Below are 19614 nucleotides of genomic sequence, written 5' to 3'. Positions count from 1 at the left end.
CTAGGATTTAGAACAAGTCTTCCCCAATAGGTTTTTTCCTTGTGATTTAGGAGTACAAGATTCCCAAACTGATGTCATGATTTTATTTTATTTTATTTTATTTTATTTTATTTTATTTATACTGTGATATAGATTATAAGAAAGATTAAATTTTGAAGTTGAATTTTAGGTTGCTCAGTAAAGGACAGGATTTGAGACATGTCAAATGGCAACTGCTGTCATGTTCCTCATTTGGAAAGCTTCCTCATGTGAAAATGTTTAAGATTTCTGCTTCAGGGCCTGGCATTTTGGCATTATAGGTGAAGCCACAACCTGCCACCATATGGGCACCGATTCCCATCCTGGCTATTCCGCTTCCTATACAGATCCCTGCTAATATGCTTGGGAAAGTAGAGAAGATGGCCTAAGTCCCTGGGTACCTGCAATCACTTGGGAGACCCGGATGAAGCTCCTGGCTCCTGAGGCCATTTAAGGAGTGAACCAGTGCATGAAAAATCTCTCTGTCTCTCCCTCTCTCTCTCTCTCTCTAATTCTGCCTTTCAAATAAATAAAAATGAGGGGGAGGGGAGAACCAGTGGTACAGTGGGTTAAGCCACCATCTGCAGCGCCAGAATCCCATATGGGCTCCAGTTTGTGTCCCAGCTGCTCCACTTCAATCCAGCTCCCTGCTAATGTGCCTGGGAAAGCAACAGAAGATAGCCCAGGTGCTTGGGCCCCTTAAGACAGGTGGGAGACCCAGATGAAGCTCCTACCTCCTGGCATTGGCCTGGCCCAGCCCTGGCCCAGCCCTGGCCCAGCCCTGGCCCAGCCCTGGCCATAGCAGACCCTTGAAAGTGAACCAGCAGATAGAAGATCTCCCTTTGTCTCTCCCTTTCTCTGTAATTCTGACTTTCAAATAAATAAGTAAATCCAAAAATAAATAAATAAATAAATAAAAGATCTCTGCTTCATAGAATATTTGTAAAGAGTAAATGAAACAATATATGTAACATGCCTGGCACAATGTAGACAGTTACCAAACTTCAGCTTTAAATCTCTTGATTCCCCATCTGTTTACTCCAGATTGTCTTTTCTTCAATCCAACTTACACCTGTAGTGTTTCATAGATGTTACTAAATGCTGAAGAAAAGTAAGCAGATATGAAAAATGTGAAGCATAAACTTGTGGAAGAAAACTCTTTGTCAGCCATTGTCTTACAGCATGGATTGGGGCATGACTCAGTTTCTTCAAGGAAGAAAATTAAGATGAGGACAGGCTTTTTCTTAGGCAAGATCAGAGCTTATAACTATTTCTGAGCTAATCAATTTGATCCTTTTTTCTTTGAGATGAAGAAAACTAAGACATCTAAATCAAGACATCTTTTTTAATGTACTATTTTAAAAATAATTATTTTTTTCTAATGATAGAAACATGATTATTATAGCTTTATGATGCTTGATTAAAGATGGCCATTCTTACCTTGATTGTATCTCGAGTTAGAAAATGAGATATGCAGGGGCCAGTGCTGTGGCATAGCAGGTAATGCTGCTGCCTGCCATGCCGGTCCATATGGACCCCGCTTCAAGTCCTGGCTGCTCCAGTTCCGGTCCAGCTCTCTTCTGTGACCTGGGAAAGCAGAAGATTGCCCAAATCCATGGGACCCTCCCATGTGAGAGACCTGGAAGAAGCTCTAGGCTCCTGGCTTTGAATTGGACCAGCTGCAGCCATTGTGGCCAACTGGGGAGTGAACCATGAGTGGAAAACCTCTCTCTCTCTCTGCCTTTGTAACTCTGCCTTTCAAATAAATAATAAATCTTTAAAAAAAAAAGAAGAAGAAAATGAAAGATGTGTTGATTAACCTACTTGACTGTGGGGAAGGGTACTTACTACAAATAAGTAGAATGTGCATCCAAAGTTACAAAACACTCTGTAAATTTTATTGTATTATATTTTGGAAGACAGAGATAGAGGTTGTCCATCTGCTGGTTCACTCCCCAAATGCCGAAAACAGTGGGGTCTGGGTCAGGCCAAAGCTGAGACCCCAGACATCAATCCCAGACTCCTATGTGGGTATCAGGGATGCAGACACTTGAGCTATCACATACTGCTTTGCAAGGTGAGCATTAGCTGGAAGCTGAAATTGCAAGTAAAGCAGGGTCAAATCCAGGGACTTAGATGAGGGATATAGGTTTCCTAAGCAGCATCTTAACCAGTGTTTCAAACACGTAACTCAAGCATTTTTTAAGTATAAGTTGTTCTCTCAGCCTAGTCTGATGTAAAGACAATCAGTACAGTGAAGCAACTCAATAGGAATAAAGAAAAATCTATTTTCTTTCTTTTTTCCTAGATTTTAATAGGAATCTGTCTTCCCAGTAAAACTGTTGTCTTTAGAGAAAATTATTTGATGGACAATGAGGACTAAGGGTACTCTTACTTTATAAAGCAGCTGGATCCAGTGAGTAACCATTAAGGAAAAAATTACTAAGACACTTGTTAAAGATGATAAGGCAGATTTTACTCAAGGGAACTCTGTAATGAGGTTTTACAATAGGGTAGATAGTTAGACCTGGACTCCTAAGTAGGAAAATCTTGATACTCAAGGAACAGGGTTGGTGTCAGTGCATGGGAAATTACTAATAAAAGGGTAATTCTGTGCTAAACTGACCTAACAAAATGCTTGCTGAACTCAGGCCAGAATTAGTGGATATTAACTGGGATATTCTGTGGGATAAGGAATTTGGGTAGACATTGAGAGTGAAAAATTCTTGCCAGCATTACAGGATTCTTGCTAAAACTGAATTCTACAAGGAAAGAAATAATTATCTCAAAGTTGGTTGTAGTCAAGCAAAGGTTTCAGAAGAGCCTAATAAAAATTTAATTAGAGAAAATGTTGTATGTTAACAATAAGTAAGTCATTAGTACAAATCAAGGAGAATGTGAGTTAAACGTTAATTGAGATAAAGCACGGTTTTTATCAAATGAATGATTATATTCAGTGAGACATTAATTGATCAAAAATAATACAAAAGCTATAAAGCCATATTAGCTATTAAAAGTACAAAAGCTAAAACAAGTCTTTGCAGAAGATCAGATGTTATACAGGGTCTTATGTAGTGCTCTGGGAGATACAGAGCTTATGGGCCAGGAAGAGGGCTGAGATGTAAGTAGAAGTGGCTCTGGCTGGTATGATGAGAAGTATAAATCTCACGCTACAGGAGGAGAATGACAGAGCAGTTGCTTCCATCTGATATGACCAGAATTATTGTGAAGACTTCAAGAAAGACATGGCATTTGAAGTAGCTAGTCCAGACTTGCAGGATTTTAGTGATTATAAATGAGAAGGGAAGAGGATGGAAAGAAAACAGAGTGGCTGATTTGAGCCAGAACATGAAAGAAATGTTAAAAGATAAAATTAGAAAAATTGGTTTAGACAAGATCAGCAAAAGCCTTAACTTATAAGCTATTTTGATTATTTAAAAATTCATTGAGAAGACATTAAATCTGATTAGAGTTTTCATGACTCAACAGTTAATCTGGCTTCTGCATATCAGATAGGTTGATGTAAAAAATCTGGGGGTATAGAGATAACCTGCTAGAATTTACAGTAACTGGGAAAAGAGGTGAATGACTAAAGGAGTAAAGTGAGGATCACCATTAATGCAACAGTAACTTGTGTTTTCTACTGGTGACCTGGAGCAGAAATAGAAGAAACAGAAGATGTATCTTATTTGGAGGCAGGAAAAAATATTTTAGAATAGAGGCATGTCAAGGAAGTAGTTCAAAATGCATGCCTAGCACTAAAGGAAGAGAGTAAGTAAGTGTCGTGAATGAAGAGTTATCAAGAATGCCAAAACTAGACACCCTTGGACACCCTTTACTCAGAATTTTTAACCTTGGTAATATCACCATTTTGACCAGATAATTCTTTATGTAGGAGAGCTTTCCTACATAAAGTAGGCATCTACTAAGTAGTTAATAGTAACTGCCCACAACTGTGACAATCAGAAATGTCTGCAGACAAGGCCAAATGATCCCTGAGTAATGAAATTGCCCCAGTGTGGAACTACTACTTTACCAGAGTAAAGTTAAGCTCACACAGTTGTCACATATTGCTTCCTGGTGATTTCTTAACAGTGTTAATATGGCAACGTTGACATTAAATGTAAAAATTACATCAGTACTTATTCATGAAAGGATACTTGCTACAACATAGCAGTTGTGGTTGGGATTCAAGCAAAAAATACCAGAAATCACTGCTTCTTGGGTGATAGCAGAAGTAGTGGCATTTACTACTGCTATTCCTACTGCAAATAGCAGTGCTAACTAAGTATGTACTATGTGATAGGCACTATACCAAGTACTTTATGTGAGCTACCTTAGGAACCCTCACAAAAATCATGTAAAATGCATTTTAGAGATAAGTCAATTGATCCTTTTTTATTTTTTGACAGGCAGAGTTAGAGAAAGAGACAGAGAGAAAGGTCTTCCTTTTTCGTTGGTTTACCCCTGAAATGGCCACTATGGCCAGCACGCTGCACCCATCCAAAGCCAGGAGCCAGGCACCTCCCCCTGGTCTCCCATGCGGGTGCAGGGCCCAAGCACTTGGGCCATCCTCCACTGCTCTCCCGGGCCACACCAGAGAGCTGGACTGGAAGAGGAGCAACCGGGACAGAATCTGGCGCCCTGACCGGGACTAGAACCTGGTGTGCCGGTGCTGCAGGCGGAGGATTAGCCAAGTGAGCCACGGCGCTGGCCAACTGATCCTTAAAGAAAAAACAAGTTAGGCCTCAAGGTTACAAACAGTGGAACTGGTAGTTGAACTAAGAGATCTGTCCCTAAAGTTTCTACTCTTGAGTCATTGCTCAAGAAATCACTAACCAAATCAGCGAAAGAAAAGATAAAGACAGCTGCAACTAGAGAGCTGACCCAATCTTGAACCTAAGGGAAGCAGTACAGGCAGTAAGAGCACCACAGGAAAGAATGGCATAGATAGATAGGTATTGTGACACAGTGAGTTAAGCCACCATGTAGGCCTGCATCCCATAGCAGAGTGTCAGTTCAAACCCGTACTCCAACCCTTCCAATACAGCTTCCTGCTGATGTGCCTGAGAAGGCAGCAGATGATATACCCAGTGCTTGGATTCCCGCCTCACATGTAGGAGACCCAGATGGAATTCCTGGCTCTGGGCTTCAGCCTGGCCCAGAACTGGCTGTTGGAGGCACTTGGGGAGTAAACAGGTAGAAGATTCCTCCTTCTCTCTCACTTTCACCCTTTCTTGTCACTCTGCATTTCAAATAAAACAAATCTTTAAAAAATAAATAAATAGGCCGGCGCCGTGGCTCAATAGGCTAATCCTCCACCTTGCGGCGCCGGCACACCGGGTTCTAGTCCCGGTCAGGGCGCCGGATTCTGTCCCGGTTGCCCCTCTTCCAGGCCAGCTCTCTGCTATGGCCAGGGAGTGCAGTGGAGGATGGCCCAGGTGCTTGGGCCCTGCACCCCATGGGAGACCAGGAAAAGCACCTGGATCCTGGCTCCTGCCATCGGATCAGCGCGGTGCGCCGGCTGCAGCGGCGGCCATTGGAGGGTGAACCAACGGCAAAGGAAGACCTTTCTCTCTCTGTCTCTCTCTCTCACTGTCCACTCTGCCTGTCAAAAAAAATAAATAAATAAATAAATAAATAAATAAATAAATAAATAAAAGGCTAGGACACATATTGGAGTCCATGAGTCAGTTAAAAAAAAAAAAAACTTAAAAATACGTTTGACAGTAGGTGCCAGAGACCACACTTACTACTTTTTCCAAAGCACTTTCTTATCTGTCATTACATTTAATCCTCTCCAGAATTCTGAAAGTACATAGTACATAGTACCTTTATACCATCAACAGTTGAAAAACCAAACCCCAGAGCAGTATGGTTGTCTCCAAGTGACACAACTTCCAAAGATAGCAGGACTAGAACCCACTCATCTGTCTCCTAGTCTAGTACTCTTTTAAACACCATATTCAGAGTGGGAAAGAATAATAATCACGTTTGTCTTCCTAGGTCAAATAACTACATAGCAGCTTCATCTCTGAAAACAAATATAGTCATGTTCTACTTCAAAATGTGTTATATAGGGGTTGGTGTTGTGGCATAGTATATTAGCCCACCACTTGGGTGCCTGCATCCCATAATGGGGTACCTGATTCCCAGCTATTCAGCTTTTCTGATCTAACTTTCTGCTAATGTGTATCCTGGAAGTCAGCAGATGATAGCCAAGTCTTGAGTCCCTGCCACTTGTGTGGGAAACCTGGATAAGAGTTACAGGCTCCTGGATTTAGCCTGACCAAGTGGTAGCTGTTAAAGGCATTTGGGAAGTGCACCAGTATCTAGAAGATTTCTCCCTCCATCTCTCTTCTGTTGTTCTGCCTGTCAAATAAGCAAAAATAAAATACATTTTAAAACTTAATCTAATGACAGTGATAACATTGATGCAGTTTATTAAATCATTTTTATCAAGTAATATGTAAATGATACTATTCTGAAGGAAATTAAGTAATATAGATTTGTATTGCCAAGTAGAGTGAAAAACAAGGAGTAATAATGTTGGAATATATATCTAAATAAAACATTGTCATTTCCTCAGCTCTGTCATATGTATTATGTGTTCTATATACTCTTCATTACTTGGAAGAGGGTATTACTCTTTCTCTAATGATACTGGTAATGTGGCATTTTATACATGGGAAGCTATCACTTGGGAAGTTTACAGTGTTTTTTATTTTTTTAAGATTTATTTATTTATTTATTTGAAAGGCAGAGTTACAGAGAGGCAGAGGCAGAGAGAAAGTCTTCCATCTGCTGGTTCACTCCCCCAAATGGCTGCAAAGGCCCAGAGCTGGACCAATCTGAAGGCAAGAGCCTGGAGCTCTTCCAGGTCTCAGACATGGGTGCAAGGGCCCAAGGACTTGGGCCATCTTCTACAGCATTCCCAGGCCATAGCTGGGAGCTAGGTCAGAAGTGGCACAGCCAGTACTCGAACCAGGGTCCATATGGATGCTGGCATGGTAGGTGGCGGCTTTACCCTGTAAGCCACAGTGCCAGCCCCTACAGTGTGTATTGATGGGAAAAATTATGAGGGTATATCTAAAAACATTGCTAGATGTCCTTACCATATTTCACAGACCTTTAGTAAAGTAATTCATTCATTTGACTCAGTATGTTTGATATCAGCTGTATCTCATGTGAGGCTGCTGTATCTTGAGAGATCTTTCCATTCATTTAAGAAACATTGTGTCCACTCTGTAATAGTGCGATCTTTCTTAAGTGTAAAGGCATATAACAGTTGAGTCAGAAATTTGACAACTTTGATACATCTCTTAAGCAATTTCAGGTTTCAGGTAGGACTAGAGAGGAACTCTGAGGTTTAATACCCTTATATAGATAAGATTTCTATAAAAAAGTCGCTTGAAAAGTACATAAAAATACTTTAATAATGTTGGGTTGAAAAATTGTCTTTTGCAAAACAAATCTTATTCATGGTCCTTATGTATTTGGTTTTGGGGCTTTGGTAGTGGTGCCTTTGTCTACAGAGATGATTTCTTCAGGAACTTATTTACAGATCAGTATCTTTAGAGGAATAATGAAGAAAAAACTAGTCTGAAAGTTTATTATAAAGTATATGGGAATCAGAGTCAGTATATCAAATAGTGAAGATGTTAGTGATAAGAGAGCTCCCTATAAAACTGAGATCTCAACATTCCAAATTCACTATGTGATTTGCTTTTTCCTGCAAAGAAAAGGCAACAATTTAAAGAAACGCTTGCTATTTTTGGAAGTCAGATGTATGCCATTTCATTCTGGGCAGAATAAATATAATAAAGAGTCTCATGGGTTCTCTTTTCCTATTTGTCTGAGCTACTTCTACTTAGCATTTGGCAGCTATTGTGATATTTTGCTATGTTTCAGGGGTGAGTTGATAATGAATTGATCCTTTAAAGATCAATAGAATTCTCTCATTTGAATATCTTTTTCTAATTATCCCCAATAGATTTTTTTTTTCAAACCTTTAAAACATAATGTCTTTGCTACCTACTCATACCACTTATTCTGTTACCTTAAAATATTCATTCTTTGTAACTTATATTCTGTCTTCCAACTGGACTGGAAATTCTTATATCTTCAAAGTCTTCCATAGTACTCAGAAGTAGAAGATACTCATTTTGTCGAAAATTATGATGATGACTTGATAATGATGTTATACCAGAATTGATAGCACGGAAGACACTCCAAATTCATGTATTCTTTTTCAACTCACAGTAGTTTTTTGTTTCTTAGTAAAAGTAAAACTAAAAATAGAAATTAATTTTGGTGCATTATTACAAAAGCCTTAAATTATTTCTTTCCTTGCTTCATTTAAAATACATTATTTTACACTTGGTATCGAGTGGGTTATGATGGAATAATTCACAGTTTTCTGCCTTTCACAGGGTGGAAACTTCTCTCTCAGTAATGTGTTTGGAAAACCTCAAAATATGCTCGTGGTTGGACAGTCAGCTTTTGCAGACTTTGGTAAGACGGTTTTTAACCTTTCAAGTTCTTCCTCTCTTCCTGACCTTGTCAGGAAATGACTTCAGTGTATTCAGAACTAACTCGGGATTTAAAAAATACCTATTCTAGTATTATGTGTGGCTTGGGATCAACTCCATACCAAAATGAGGAATTTATGGCATGTATGTTTAAAAAATATAACTTAATCCAATTTGCAGGTATAAGATCCAAAACAAGAAGTCCATTGAGGCTTTCTAGAGAATGCCAAATAATGATTATTGTGAAATTTTCATGTGGTAGTTGAATATCTCTTTATCTCAAATGCTTGGAACCAAAAATGTTTCAGATTTCACATTTTTGTTTTGTTTTGGAATATTTTCTTATGCATAATGATAAATCTTAGGGATACAATGTAGGTCTAAACACAGAATTTAATTTATGTTTCATATGTAAGTACACATTGTACACATAATCTGAAGGGTGTTTTATACAGTATTGTGAGTACACCTATGTTTTGACTATCACACGAGGTCAGGAATGGAATTTTCCATTTGTGGCATCATATCAGCAACTCAGTTTCATCTTTTGGAACATTCTAGGTTTTTGGATTAGGGATGCTCACCTTTTATAAAGGATGGAACATACAGAATTGAAAGAATTAATCTGACCTCTTGAAAAAGCTATTCGAAACTTGATCATCAACAGTCATTCTTGAGGGGTGAAAGTTTGGCACAACTAACTGAGTTAAGCTGCTATTTGGGATACTCCTATCCCATATCAGTGTGCCTGGGTTCAAATCACAGCTCCATTCCTGACTCAAGTTTCCTGCTAATGTGTACCCTTGAGGGCAACAAATGGTGGCTCAGATACTTGGATTCCTGTCACCCACTTGCCAGACCCAGATTGAGTTACATCATCTTGGTGTTGGCCTGATCCAGACCTGGCCATTGCAGGTATCTAGGCAGTGAAACAACAGGTTGGAAATAGCTCTCTTTCTGTCTCTGCCCTTCAAATAATAAAATTTTAAAAAATATATTATTTATATCTTAATTCTAAATAACAGTAACATCTGTAATGAATTCCCCCAAAAAGGACAGTGTATTTCTATTTTCCATAAGATTATTTTTTTTAATTTATTTATTTAAAAGGTAATTACAGAGAGAGATCTTCCATCCACTGATTCACTCCCTAAGTGTCAGCAATGGCTGAGGCTGGGCCAAGCTGAAGTCAGTAGCCAGAAGTTTCATCTGGGTCTCCACATGGGTGCAGGGGCCCAAGCACTTGTGCCATCTTCCACTGCTTTCCCAGGTGCATCAGCTGGGAGCTGGATTACAAGTGGAGCAGCCAAGGCTGGACCTGTCACCCATATGGGTTGCCAGCCTTGCAGGTGGAAGTTTGCACCACAATGCCAGGCCATTTCCGTAAGATTCTACACAGCTGCCTGTTCATATTTGTTAGTAACTCCCAAAACACTCATGGCTCTTTTTACCATTTGTCAGAGGTATTGTTAAAAGGATTTTTATTTCAAATGAGAACATTCTAGGTGACCAACAAATAAATAAGTCCAAAGCTCATTTCCCTCCTGCTGGTCCTTTCTGTGGACAAACACCTCAACCTGTGTTCATTGAAGGTTTTGTAGATGAGATGTCACAGTGTTCACAGACCGTTTCCTCATTTATAAATTGGAAATGACATAATATCTACGTCAAAAGGCTGTTTTGAAAAACGCAATATAAATAAGGCACGGTGTTGGGCTTAAAACAGTAGTAGGGGGGCCGGCGCCGTGGCTCACTAGGTTAATCCTCTGCCTGTGGCGCCGGCATCCCATATGGGAGCCAGTTCTAGTCCCCTTTACTCCTCTTCCAGTCTAGCTCTCTGCTGTGGCCCGGGAGGGCAGTGGAAGATGGCCCAAGTGCTTGGGCCCTGCACCCGCATGGGAGACCAGGAAGAAGAACCTGGCTCCTGGCTCCTGGCTCTGGATCAGCACAGCACCGGCCGCAGTGGCCATTTGGGGAGTGAACCAACAGAGGGAAGACCTTTCTCTCTGTCTCTCTCACTGTCTATAACTCTACCTGTCAAATAAATTAAAAAAAAAAAAAAAACAGTAGCAGAAATGTTAAGGTGAAGCTTTACTTGCCTGGCTTTCTGTGTCGCAGCTGCTCTTCACTCAGGTGACTGAAGCAGCAGTGGCTCCTGTTACAGCTAAGGAAGTTTCATGGTGGTCTAAGGTAGACATTTCAACATGAATCTCTGTGTTGCACTGTATTTTATTTTTCTCACATTGAACACTGCTTTACTTTTTAGTAAATTTCAATGCCTGGTTTATAATTTTTAATAAAATGACTAAACTGATATAACAAAAAATATTTTTAAAATTTTCTGATTGAATTGGTCTTCTGGATTAATAATAGATCCTTTTGGCAGCCTCTCTTTAGGGGAAAAAAATATATGCATGTGTTGTGTAATTCTCATGAAGTTCCTCAATCTCCCTGACCTTCTTACCACCTGATTAAGAACCTCCTAGGATAATCAGCCGGATAAGCCATTGCCTATGACACCAGCATTCCATATGGGCACTGGTTCAAGTCTTATCTGCTCTGCTTCTCATCCAGCTCCCAGCTAATTGGGCCTGGGAATGCAGCAGAAGGTTACCTAAGTACTTGGGCCCCTACCACTCACATGGGAGACCTGGATGGAATCCCAGGCTCCTGGCTTCACCCTGGCCTAACCCTAGCCATTGTAACCATTTAGGGAGTAAACCAGTAGATGAAAGATTGCCCCCTTCTCTCTAACTCTGCCTTTCAAATAAATAAATAACTCCTTTAAAAAATACAAATTAACTCTGCCTTTCAAATAAATAAATAAACCCTTTAAAAATATATATATATATAAAAACCAACTGGGGCCCATGATGTGGAACAGCAGGTTACACAACTGTCTGTGATGGAGGCATCCCATATCATGGGGCCAGTTCAAGTCCTGGCTGCTCCAATTCTGATCTAGCTTCCTGCTAATGTACCTGGTAAGGCAGTGGAGAATGTCCTAAGTGCTTGGGCCCCTGCCACTGAGGTGGGAGACCTGGATAGAGTTCCTCACTTTTGACTTCAGCCACAACTGGCTGTTGAGGCCATTTGGAAAGTGAACCAGTGGATGGGAGATATCTCTTTCTCTCTGTCTCTTGCTCGCACTCTCTCTCTGTGGCTCTGCCTTTCAAATGAATCTTTGAAAAAAAAAAACCTTCCAATTATAGGATAAAATGCTTTGTTTTTTAAAAAATTGATAGTTTTACTGAATTTTTTTAATTTACCATTTATACCATTTATATATATATATATATATTTTTTTTTTTTTTGACAGGCAGAGTGGACAGTGAGAGAGAAAAAAAAACAGAGAGAAAAGTCTTCCTTTTTGCTGTTGGTTCACCCTCCAATGGCCGCCACGGCCGGCGCGCTATGGCCAGCACACCGCGCTGATCCCCAGGAGCCAGGTGCTTCTCCTGGTCTCCCATGCGGGTGCAGGGCCCAAGGACTTGGGCCATCCTCCACTGCACTCCCGGGCCATAGCAGAGAGCTGGCCTGGAAGAGGGGCAACCGGGACAGAATCTGGCGCCCTGACCGGGACTAGAACCCGGTGTGCCAGCGCCGCAAGGAGGAGGATTAGCCTAGTGAGCCGCGGTGCCAGATACATTGGTATTTTTTTAAAGGTTTATTTATTTACTTGAAAATCAGAGTACCACAGAGAGATGGGAGGCAGAGAGAGAGCAAGAGAGAGAGAGAGAGAGACAGAGAGAGGTCTTCCATCCGTTGGTTCACTCCCCACCTGGCCACAATAGCTAGAGCTGCACTGATCTGAAGCCAGGAGCCAAAAGTTTCTTCTGGATCTCCCACTTGGGTACAGGAGCCCAAGGACTTGGGCCATCTACTGCTTTCCCAGACCATAGCCAAGAGCTGGATCGGAAGTAGGGCAACCGGAACTTGAACCAGCACCCATATGGGATACCAGCACTGCAAGTGGTAGCTTTACCCACAATGCCACAGCATCAGCTCCTATATATGGATATTAAATGCAGTATATAATCAAATTAAGAAACAACCTTTTCTCCCTTGTTCTATTTATTGTTTTTTAAAGATATATTTTATTACATTGAAAGGCAGAGTTACAGAGAGATAGAGGGAGATACAGAGACGGAGAGATCTTCCATCTGCTGGTGTACTACCCAAATGGCCACAACAGCCAGGGCTGGGCCAGGCTGAAGCCAGGAGCTTTATTGGGGTCTCCCACTTGTGTACAGGAGCCCAAGGACTTGAGCCATCTTCCACTGCTTTCCCAGGTGTATTAGCAGGGTGCTGGATCAGAAGTGGAGCAGTCAGGACTTGAACCGGTGCCCATAAGGAATGCTAGTGTTGCAGGTGGCAATTTAACCCATCACACCACAATGCCGACCCCCTCCACTGTATTTAATAACTTAAGGTAATTTTCCAGTAAACGTAAAATATTTTTAATGTATCAGGAAACTTTTAATACATATCTCACAATACTTTATTGAAAGTTCATGTATTTTTAGTCTTATCAAAAGAAATTTAATGAGCCCGAAAAAGCAGATAGCATTGAAAAAGGTTATGAATATTAATATATCCAATATGCACACTTCTTATGAAAAATATTCTTTTGAATACATCTGTGAATTGCATCCTGCCCTCTATTTTCCATCCCACCCACTTCTTTTGAACCAAGTCAAGAGAAGTTATTGACAGCCAAGAAATAAACACAGTTTTAGAAATTTAACATTCACAGTTGGTAAAGAAATCACATGCTTGAATAAATGATATAGGTGACATGGAAGAAGCCTATACAAAGAATGTGTAAATAGCTCCCAGCCCACCTAAAATTTCCCTCAAGAAATAAAACTAACACTAGAAAGAAATATAGTAAAATGATATCAATGGTGGTATTAAAGTAGGATAATGGATTATCTTATTCCCTGTTGTCTAGAGTTTCTGTGATGTGATTAAATTAAATTGTTGATTTAATAATGAGAAAGTAAGATATAGAAAATAACCAAGAATGTGAACAAAGTGTATATTTATTACCCAGTAAAAATTTTTAATGAATTGTTTGAATTTTTGTCATAGAACTTCTAAGTTCATATGGAATGGATCCTACCTTCTCAGTTGTATGAACAGCTCCCTTAGAAAGGGCCATGTAGTTTCTTTCTTTTTTTTTTTTTTTTTAAGACTTATTTATTTATTCGAAAGAGTTACATGGAGAGACAGAGGTCTTCCATCCGCTGCTTCACTCCCCAGTTGGCTGCAGCGGCCGGAGCTGCACTGAGCCAAAGTCAGGAGCTTCTTCCAGGTCTCTCACACGGATGCACAGGCCCAAGGACTTGGGCCATCTTCTACTGCTTTCCCAGGCCATAGCAGAGAGCTGGATCGGAAGTGGAGCAGCTGGGTCTTGAAACAGCGTCCATATGGAATGCCAGTGCTTCAGGCTAGGGCATTAACCTTCTGCATCACAGTGCTGGCTGGGCCATGTAGTTTCAAAGAATCTCTAACTCCTACAAATAGAATGAAGAAACTATACCTCTATCAGACTTAAAATATTGTGATAAATACAAAATAGGAAAGCAGAGATTTTAAAGATAAAATCCTTTAATTTAAGAAATCTACACTAGTTGGGAAGGAAGACAAATGTTTAAAAATAAATAAGAGAATTGGCTGGCGCCGTGGCTCAATAGACTAATCCTCTGCCTTGCGGCGCCGGCACACCAGGTTCTAGTCCTGGTCGGGGCGCCAGATTCTGTCCTGGTTGCCCCTCTTCCAGGCCAGCCCTCTGCTGTGGCCCGGGAGTGCAGTGGAGGATGGCCCAAGTGCTTGGGCCCTGCACCCGCATGGGAGACCAGGATAAGTACCTGGTTCCTGCCATCAGATCAGTGCGGTGTGCCGGCCTTGGTGGCCATTGGAGGGTGAACCAACGGCAAAGGAAGACCTTTCTCTCTGTCTCTCTCTCTCTCACTGTCCACTCTGCCTGTCTAAATAAATAAATAAATAAATAAGAGAATAAACAACAGAGCCCAGTCTGCAGCGCGCTGGCCACGGCGGCCATTGGAGGGTGAACCAACAGCAAAGAAAGACCTTTCTCTCTGTCTCTCTCTCTCACTGTCCACTCTGCCTGTCAAAATAAACAAACAAATAAATAAATAAATAAAAGAATAAACAACAGTGCCCAGTCTGTATTTCCATGTTAATTTTGAAGTTAATTTCATAGAAAAGGTGTCATCTAGGCCGTGATGATGCAAATCATTCTAGATTGAGAAGGAGTAGGAATGCCTCTTTAAAGAGGTGGGAGTTCTGTACTAGACTTCAAAACAACTCTTAAGTTTTGGCTGAAAATATGTGGAGATATGAAAACAGTTTGGTTAGTGACCAGTGAATAGACCACTTTTTTGTGAATATAGTGTTTCTGTAAAAATGCACAAACACACAAATAGACTATGAACACATTGCTTTACCAAATTAATAATGGGGGAAGCACTGGTGATTTCATTCTGTAGAATGATTGGAATGCAATAGAATAGTTTTTGACAACTCTTTGTTAATACCTTTCTTATTAACTTCAGAAAGTAAAGCAGATCTTCTGATCTGCTTGCTGTGTTTCTTGGGCACAAAATAGGAGTTCAAGGGAAGGTTAGAATCTCTGAGTTTGCTGAGATTTTTATATCAAAAGAGAGAGATTTAAGTAGTTTCAATATGCTGCCTTTTCTAGGAATGGAAACCAATCAGGAAATATGTCAGGGCATGAGGTGGTGAGTGTTGGAGAGCTACAACTACATCAATAAATGGAGGGTTAGGCGTGAGAAACCTTGTAAAGAAAGAATCAACACATTCTTTTATTGGTTTTATACTAGAGAGTGTAAAAAAGGAAATAAAATTAAAAATTGACTCTGAGTGCCTTAAAGAATGATGGTTTTATTCATAGAGGTAGATGTATCAGAAGAGAAAGCTGAATTAGGTAGTAAGAGTCATCACACTACTCATGCTGGTAAGACAACTCAGCAGAAATATTTAACAGACTTAAGCTGAGAAGTAAAGCAAAGCAGGTTTAAAAAACAAAAAAAAAGATTTATTTGTTTGAAAGTCAGAGTTACACAGAGAGGAGAGGCAGAGAGAAAGAGAGGTCTTCCATCCTCTTATTCGCTCCCTAATTGGCCATGACCACCAGAACTGTGCTGATCCGAAGCCAGGAGCCAGGAGCTTCTTCTGGGTTTCCCACACGAGTACAGGGGCCCAAGTACTTCTTGGGCCATCTTCTACTGCTTTCCCAGGCCATAGCAGAGAGCTGGATCGGAAGTGGAGCAGCCGGTTCCGGAACTGGCACCCAAAAGGGGTGCTGGCACTTCAGGCCAGGGTGTTAACCCACTGTGCCACAGCACTGGCCCCCGCAAAACAGGTTTGACAGTCATCCAAGTGCTACGATGTTAAGACCTGATTGAGCACTCTGAAGAAGAAAGAATAAAGTACAGGTTGAGGAGGGAGACAGATGAGTGATAAGAGGTGGTCAGAAACAACTAAATGATACTTCCAGGTGATACAAAAAGGATGACCAAGAAACAGACTTCGGATTTACAGTTTAGCAGAGCATCAGTGGCCCCAAAATTTCCATATCCGGAGCTCTCATAGCAGTTTCTGAGCATAGAAAACACCCAATAAATAGTAATTATTGCTGTGTAGTATCAGATGAACTGCTGGGCCCAACATTGTGCTTGGAAGATCTGCAACCATAAATGCCTCCAATAGTTAAGCAGTCGTGAAGGAGGTGCATCCTCTAGAAGACATGTTTTGTGTCTTGCCTTCTACAGCATCCTTATTTTAAACTGTATGTTAGCTAAGAGTTTTAAATTGCTGAATTTCTATAAATAAGGTGATATCTCTTTAAAATTATATAGGACCAAAAAATTGACAGAAATAAAACTTGAGTTTTCTATCAGAAAAAGATACATAAAACCAGATAACATGTATTAACTTTGTATATAATACAAGAAATCAATAAAAAGCTACAAAACTGAGGGATAGACAGAAAACTTATACAGAATGTTCACATTTTCTAGACTGAAACATTATAACTCACAAAAGATATACATTTATAAAACCAAATTGGACGCAGAATTATCACAAGGAGATTGTATTCTTTTTAAGATTTATTTTACTTATAAAATAAAAAAATTATTCACTAAATAATATAAATTTGAAAGGCAGAGTTCAGAGAAAGAGAGGAAGAAACACAAAAAGAAAAATCTTCCATCTGCTGATTCACTCCCCAAATGACCGCAATGGCCAGGGCTGGGCCAGACCGAAACCAGGAGCCAGGAGCTTCTTCCAGGTCTCCTGCATGGGTGCAGAGCCCCAAGGAATTGATCTTTAGCTGCTCCCCAGGTGCTTTAGTAGGGATCTGGATTATAAGTGGAGCTACTGGGACTTGAACCAGTGACCATATGGGATGCCTATATTGTAGGCAGTGGCTTTACCTGTAAGCCACAGCACAGCCCCTCACCCCATACTTTATTTTTCTTTCTTTTTTTTTTTTTATTTATTTTTTTGACAGGCAGAGTGGACAGTGAGAGAGAGAGACAGAGAGAAAGGTCTTCCTTTTGCCGTTGGTTCACCCTCCAATGGCCGCCGCAGCTGGCGCACTGCGGCCGGCGCACCACGCTGATCCGATGGCAGGAGCCAGGTACTTATCCTGGTCTCCCATGCGGGTGCAGGGCCCAAGCACTTGGGCCATCCTCCACTGCACTCCCGGGCCACAGCAGAGGGCTGGCCTGGAAGAGGGGCAACCGGGACTAGAACCTGGTGTGCCGGCGCCACAAGGCAGAGGATTAGCCTAGTGAACCGCGGCGCCGGCCTCATACTTTATTTTTCAAGTGAACAAACAATACTGAGCATGATGATGAAGCCTCAGAATCATCAATCAAGTTTCCTAGATAATTCTATAATAAAAGAACTAATGAAAGTGGAATACTCTGTCATTCATTTTATTAACATCTTGGAAAATACTGAACAGCTTGGATATTATTCCATTGATGTTAACACCGAGTCTGACTCAATTGAATATTCCCAGTGCCTAGCACAGTATATAATCATTGATGCTTATTAAAATGTGGAAGAAAGGCAGGGAAACTCCACAATAAATTACTTTATGAAGTCTTTATAATACTTAGTAAAATCTCAGATACTAATGCTGCATTAACCATGATAGAGCTGAAATGCTTAGTTCAAAATAACATTTATAGCAATTATGCTCCCTTTGCTTTATGATTAAGTATATTTCTGATAAATTAAGTTTATTTCTTATTAGTGCATAATATGGAAATAAAAGTAAGTCAGAGGAAACATGTATAAAATTTATACCTAGCCTGAATATTAATTGGTAATTGAATGTTTATATTTCCTATTACAAGAGAATTTTAAAAGTCAAATACCTTCAAATAGACAGGTGATAATATAAAAAAAAAAAAAAAAAAGAGAGAGACCATTGTTCCGAGTGTTATACTTTTGGGGTTTGGTCTTATTATATGAGACATTTAAAGTTGCCTTTTACTCCAGAGTCTTTAAGTTAATATTATACTTTGTGTATTTGTTATATTTGAAAATAGAATGCCCTTTTGTTAAATAGCCTCCTCATTTTTTTCACTGAAAAGAGGGTGCTGAACTTCAATTGAGAATCATCAGTAAAACAGAAGAGTGTTTGATGATTCAGATATGCCCTCTTAAATGTACTTAATTGTACCATTTTCATCACCAGTCAGAATTTATTAAGTAAATACAAATATGTAGAACAGGAACAATTGAGATAGAGGTTCTGGGTTCAAGGAACTTGAAATATAATACTCTGATTTTCTTTGAATGCATTATACTTGTATAGTAGTCAGCCCAATGCAATCAAATAGTTTACTCTTTAAAACTGTGTGGCTGTTTTTGTTCCATTTAATTTCCTTCCTGATTTGTAATGGCATGAGCATTTGGCCTAGCAGTTGACATTTCTATCCCATATTAGGAGTGCCTGGGTTCAATACCCGCCTCTGATTTTTGATTCCAGCTTCCTGCTAATGCAGACTCTGGGAGGCAGACACAATGGCTCAAGTAACTGGGTCCCTGCTACCTATGCAGAAGACCTGGATTGAGTTCCCAGCTCCTGGCTTCAACTCCAGCCAGGGACCATTGCATGCATTTGGAGAGTGAACTAGCAGATGGGAGACTTTTCTATTCCTTTCTTCCATTCCCCTCCCCCTACCTTGCTCTCTGTCACTCAAATAAATTAAAAAAAAATAATACTTTTTGACTGCCTTCATTTGGACTCGCTCTATTCTAGGTGTTCACTATGTAGCCATGAGGGAAGTATAAGGAACCTTGCTCTCATGAAGATTACATTCTATTGTGGGAAGAAAGATAAAATGAAGTAAAATTATAAGGGATTTTTAGAAAGTGGTAAGGACTTTAGGAAATAAAATAAGGGGATGTAATAGTAGGTGAGGATGTCTATTTTAGGTAGCTGGTTGGAGGTTGCCTTTGACTTAAGACTTGAATGAAGTTACAGGGAGTCTTGGGGTGAGTGCTCTGTGCAGAGGAAACACTTAAGTGAAGCAAAAATAAGCCTGGTATTAATGAACAAGAAAAATGTTGGTCCTTGATAAGGTCTTTTATGGCTTTATGGACCAACGTGTGGAGTTTGAGTTTTATTCTAAGTGCAATTGATGGCTTCAAGAACTTTAGCTAAGAGAACAGGCAATTAAACAGGAAAAGCTTAGGATGACTTGGACTTGGGAGATCACCAGGAAATGGAGGGAAGTGATTTTATTTAGGATATGTTGAAGAGAGTTGACAAGGCATACTGATGATTTACATGTTGGAGGGGAAAAAAGAAAAGAAAAATCAAAGATAACAGCTGTCTGTCTGGTTGTTTCATTCGGTGAGATGCGGAAGGAGTAGGATGAGGAGCTTTCACATTCTCTTAACAGTTCTGTATTGGACATTTTAAATGAGATGTCTGTTACTCCAGACACCAAAACAAGATACAAGCTCTTGAGGACACAGTCTGATAGAGCCT

The 19614-nt window shown here is 40.2% G+C and overlaps 1 protein-coding gene across 1 annotated transcript in view; it reads left to right on the top strand.

Moving 5' to 3' along the window:
* ITFG1 (integrin alpha FG-GAP repeat containing 1) overlaps nucleotides 1-19614 on the top strand; it is a 242720-nt gene that overhangs the window by 80009 nt on the left and 143097 nt on the right. Inside the window, exon 8 of the mRNA XM_008248375.5 lies at nucleotides 8451-8532. Coding sequence (XP_008246597.2) covers nucleotides 8451-8532 — 82 coding nt within the window. The remainder of the gene's footprint in view (nucleotides 1-8450; nucleotides 8533-19614) is intronic.

Source organism: Oryctolagus cuniculus, chromosome 18 (genome assembly GCF_051225735.1).
Source record: "Oryctolagus cuniculus isolate XC-2025 breed Fujian yellow rabbit chromosome 18, ASM5122573v1, whole genome shotgun sequence".
Taxonomy (NCBI): Eukaryota; Metazoa; Chordata; class Mammalia; order Lagomorpha; family Leporidae; genus Oryctolagus; species Oryctolagus cuniculus.
This window is presented reverse-complemented; position numbering and strand designations above follow the sequence as displayed.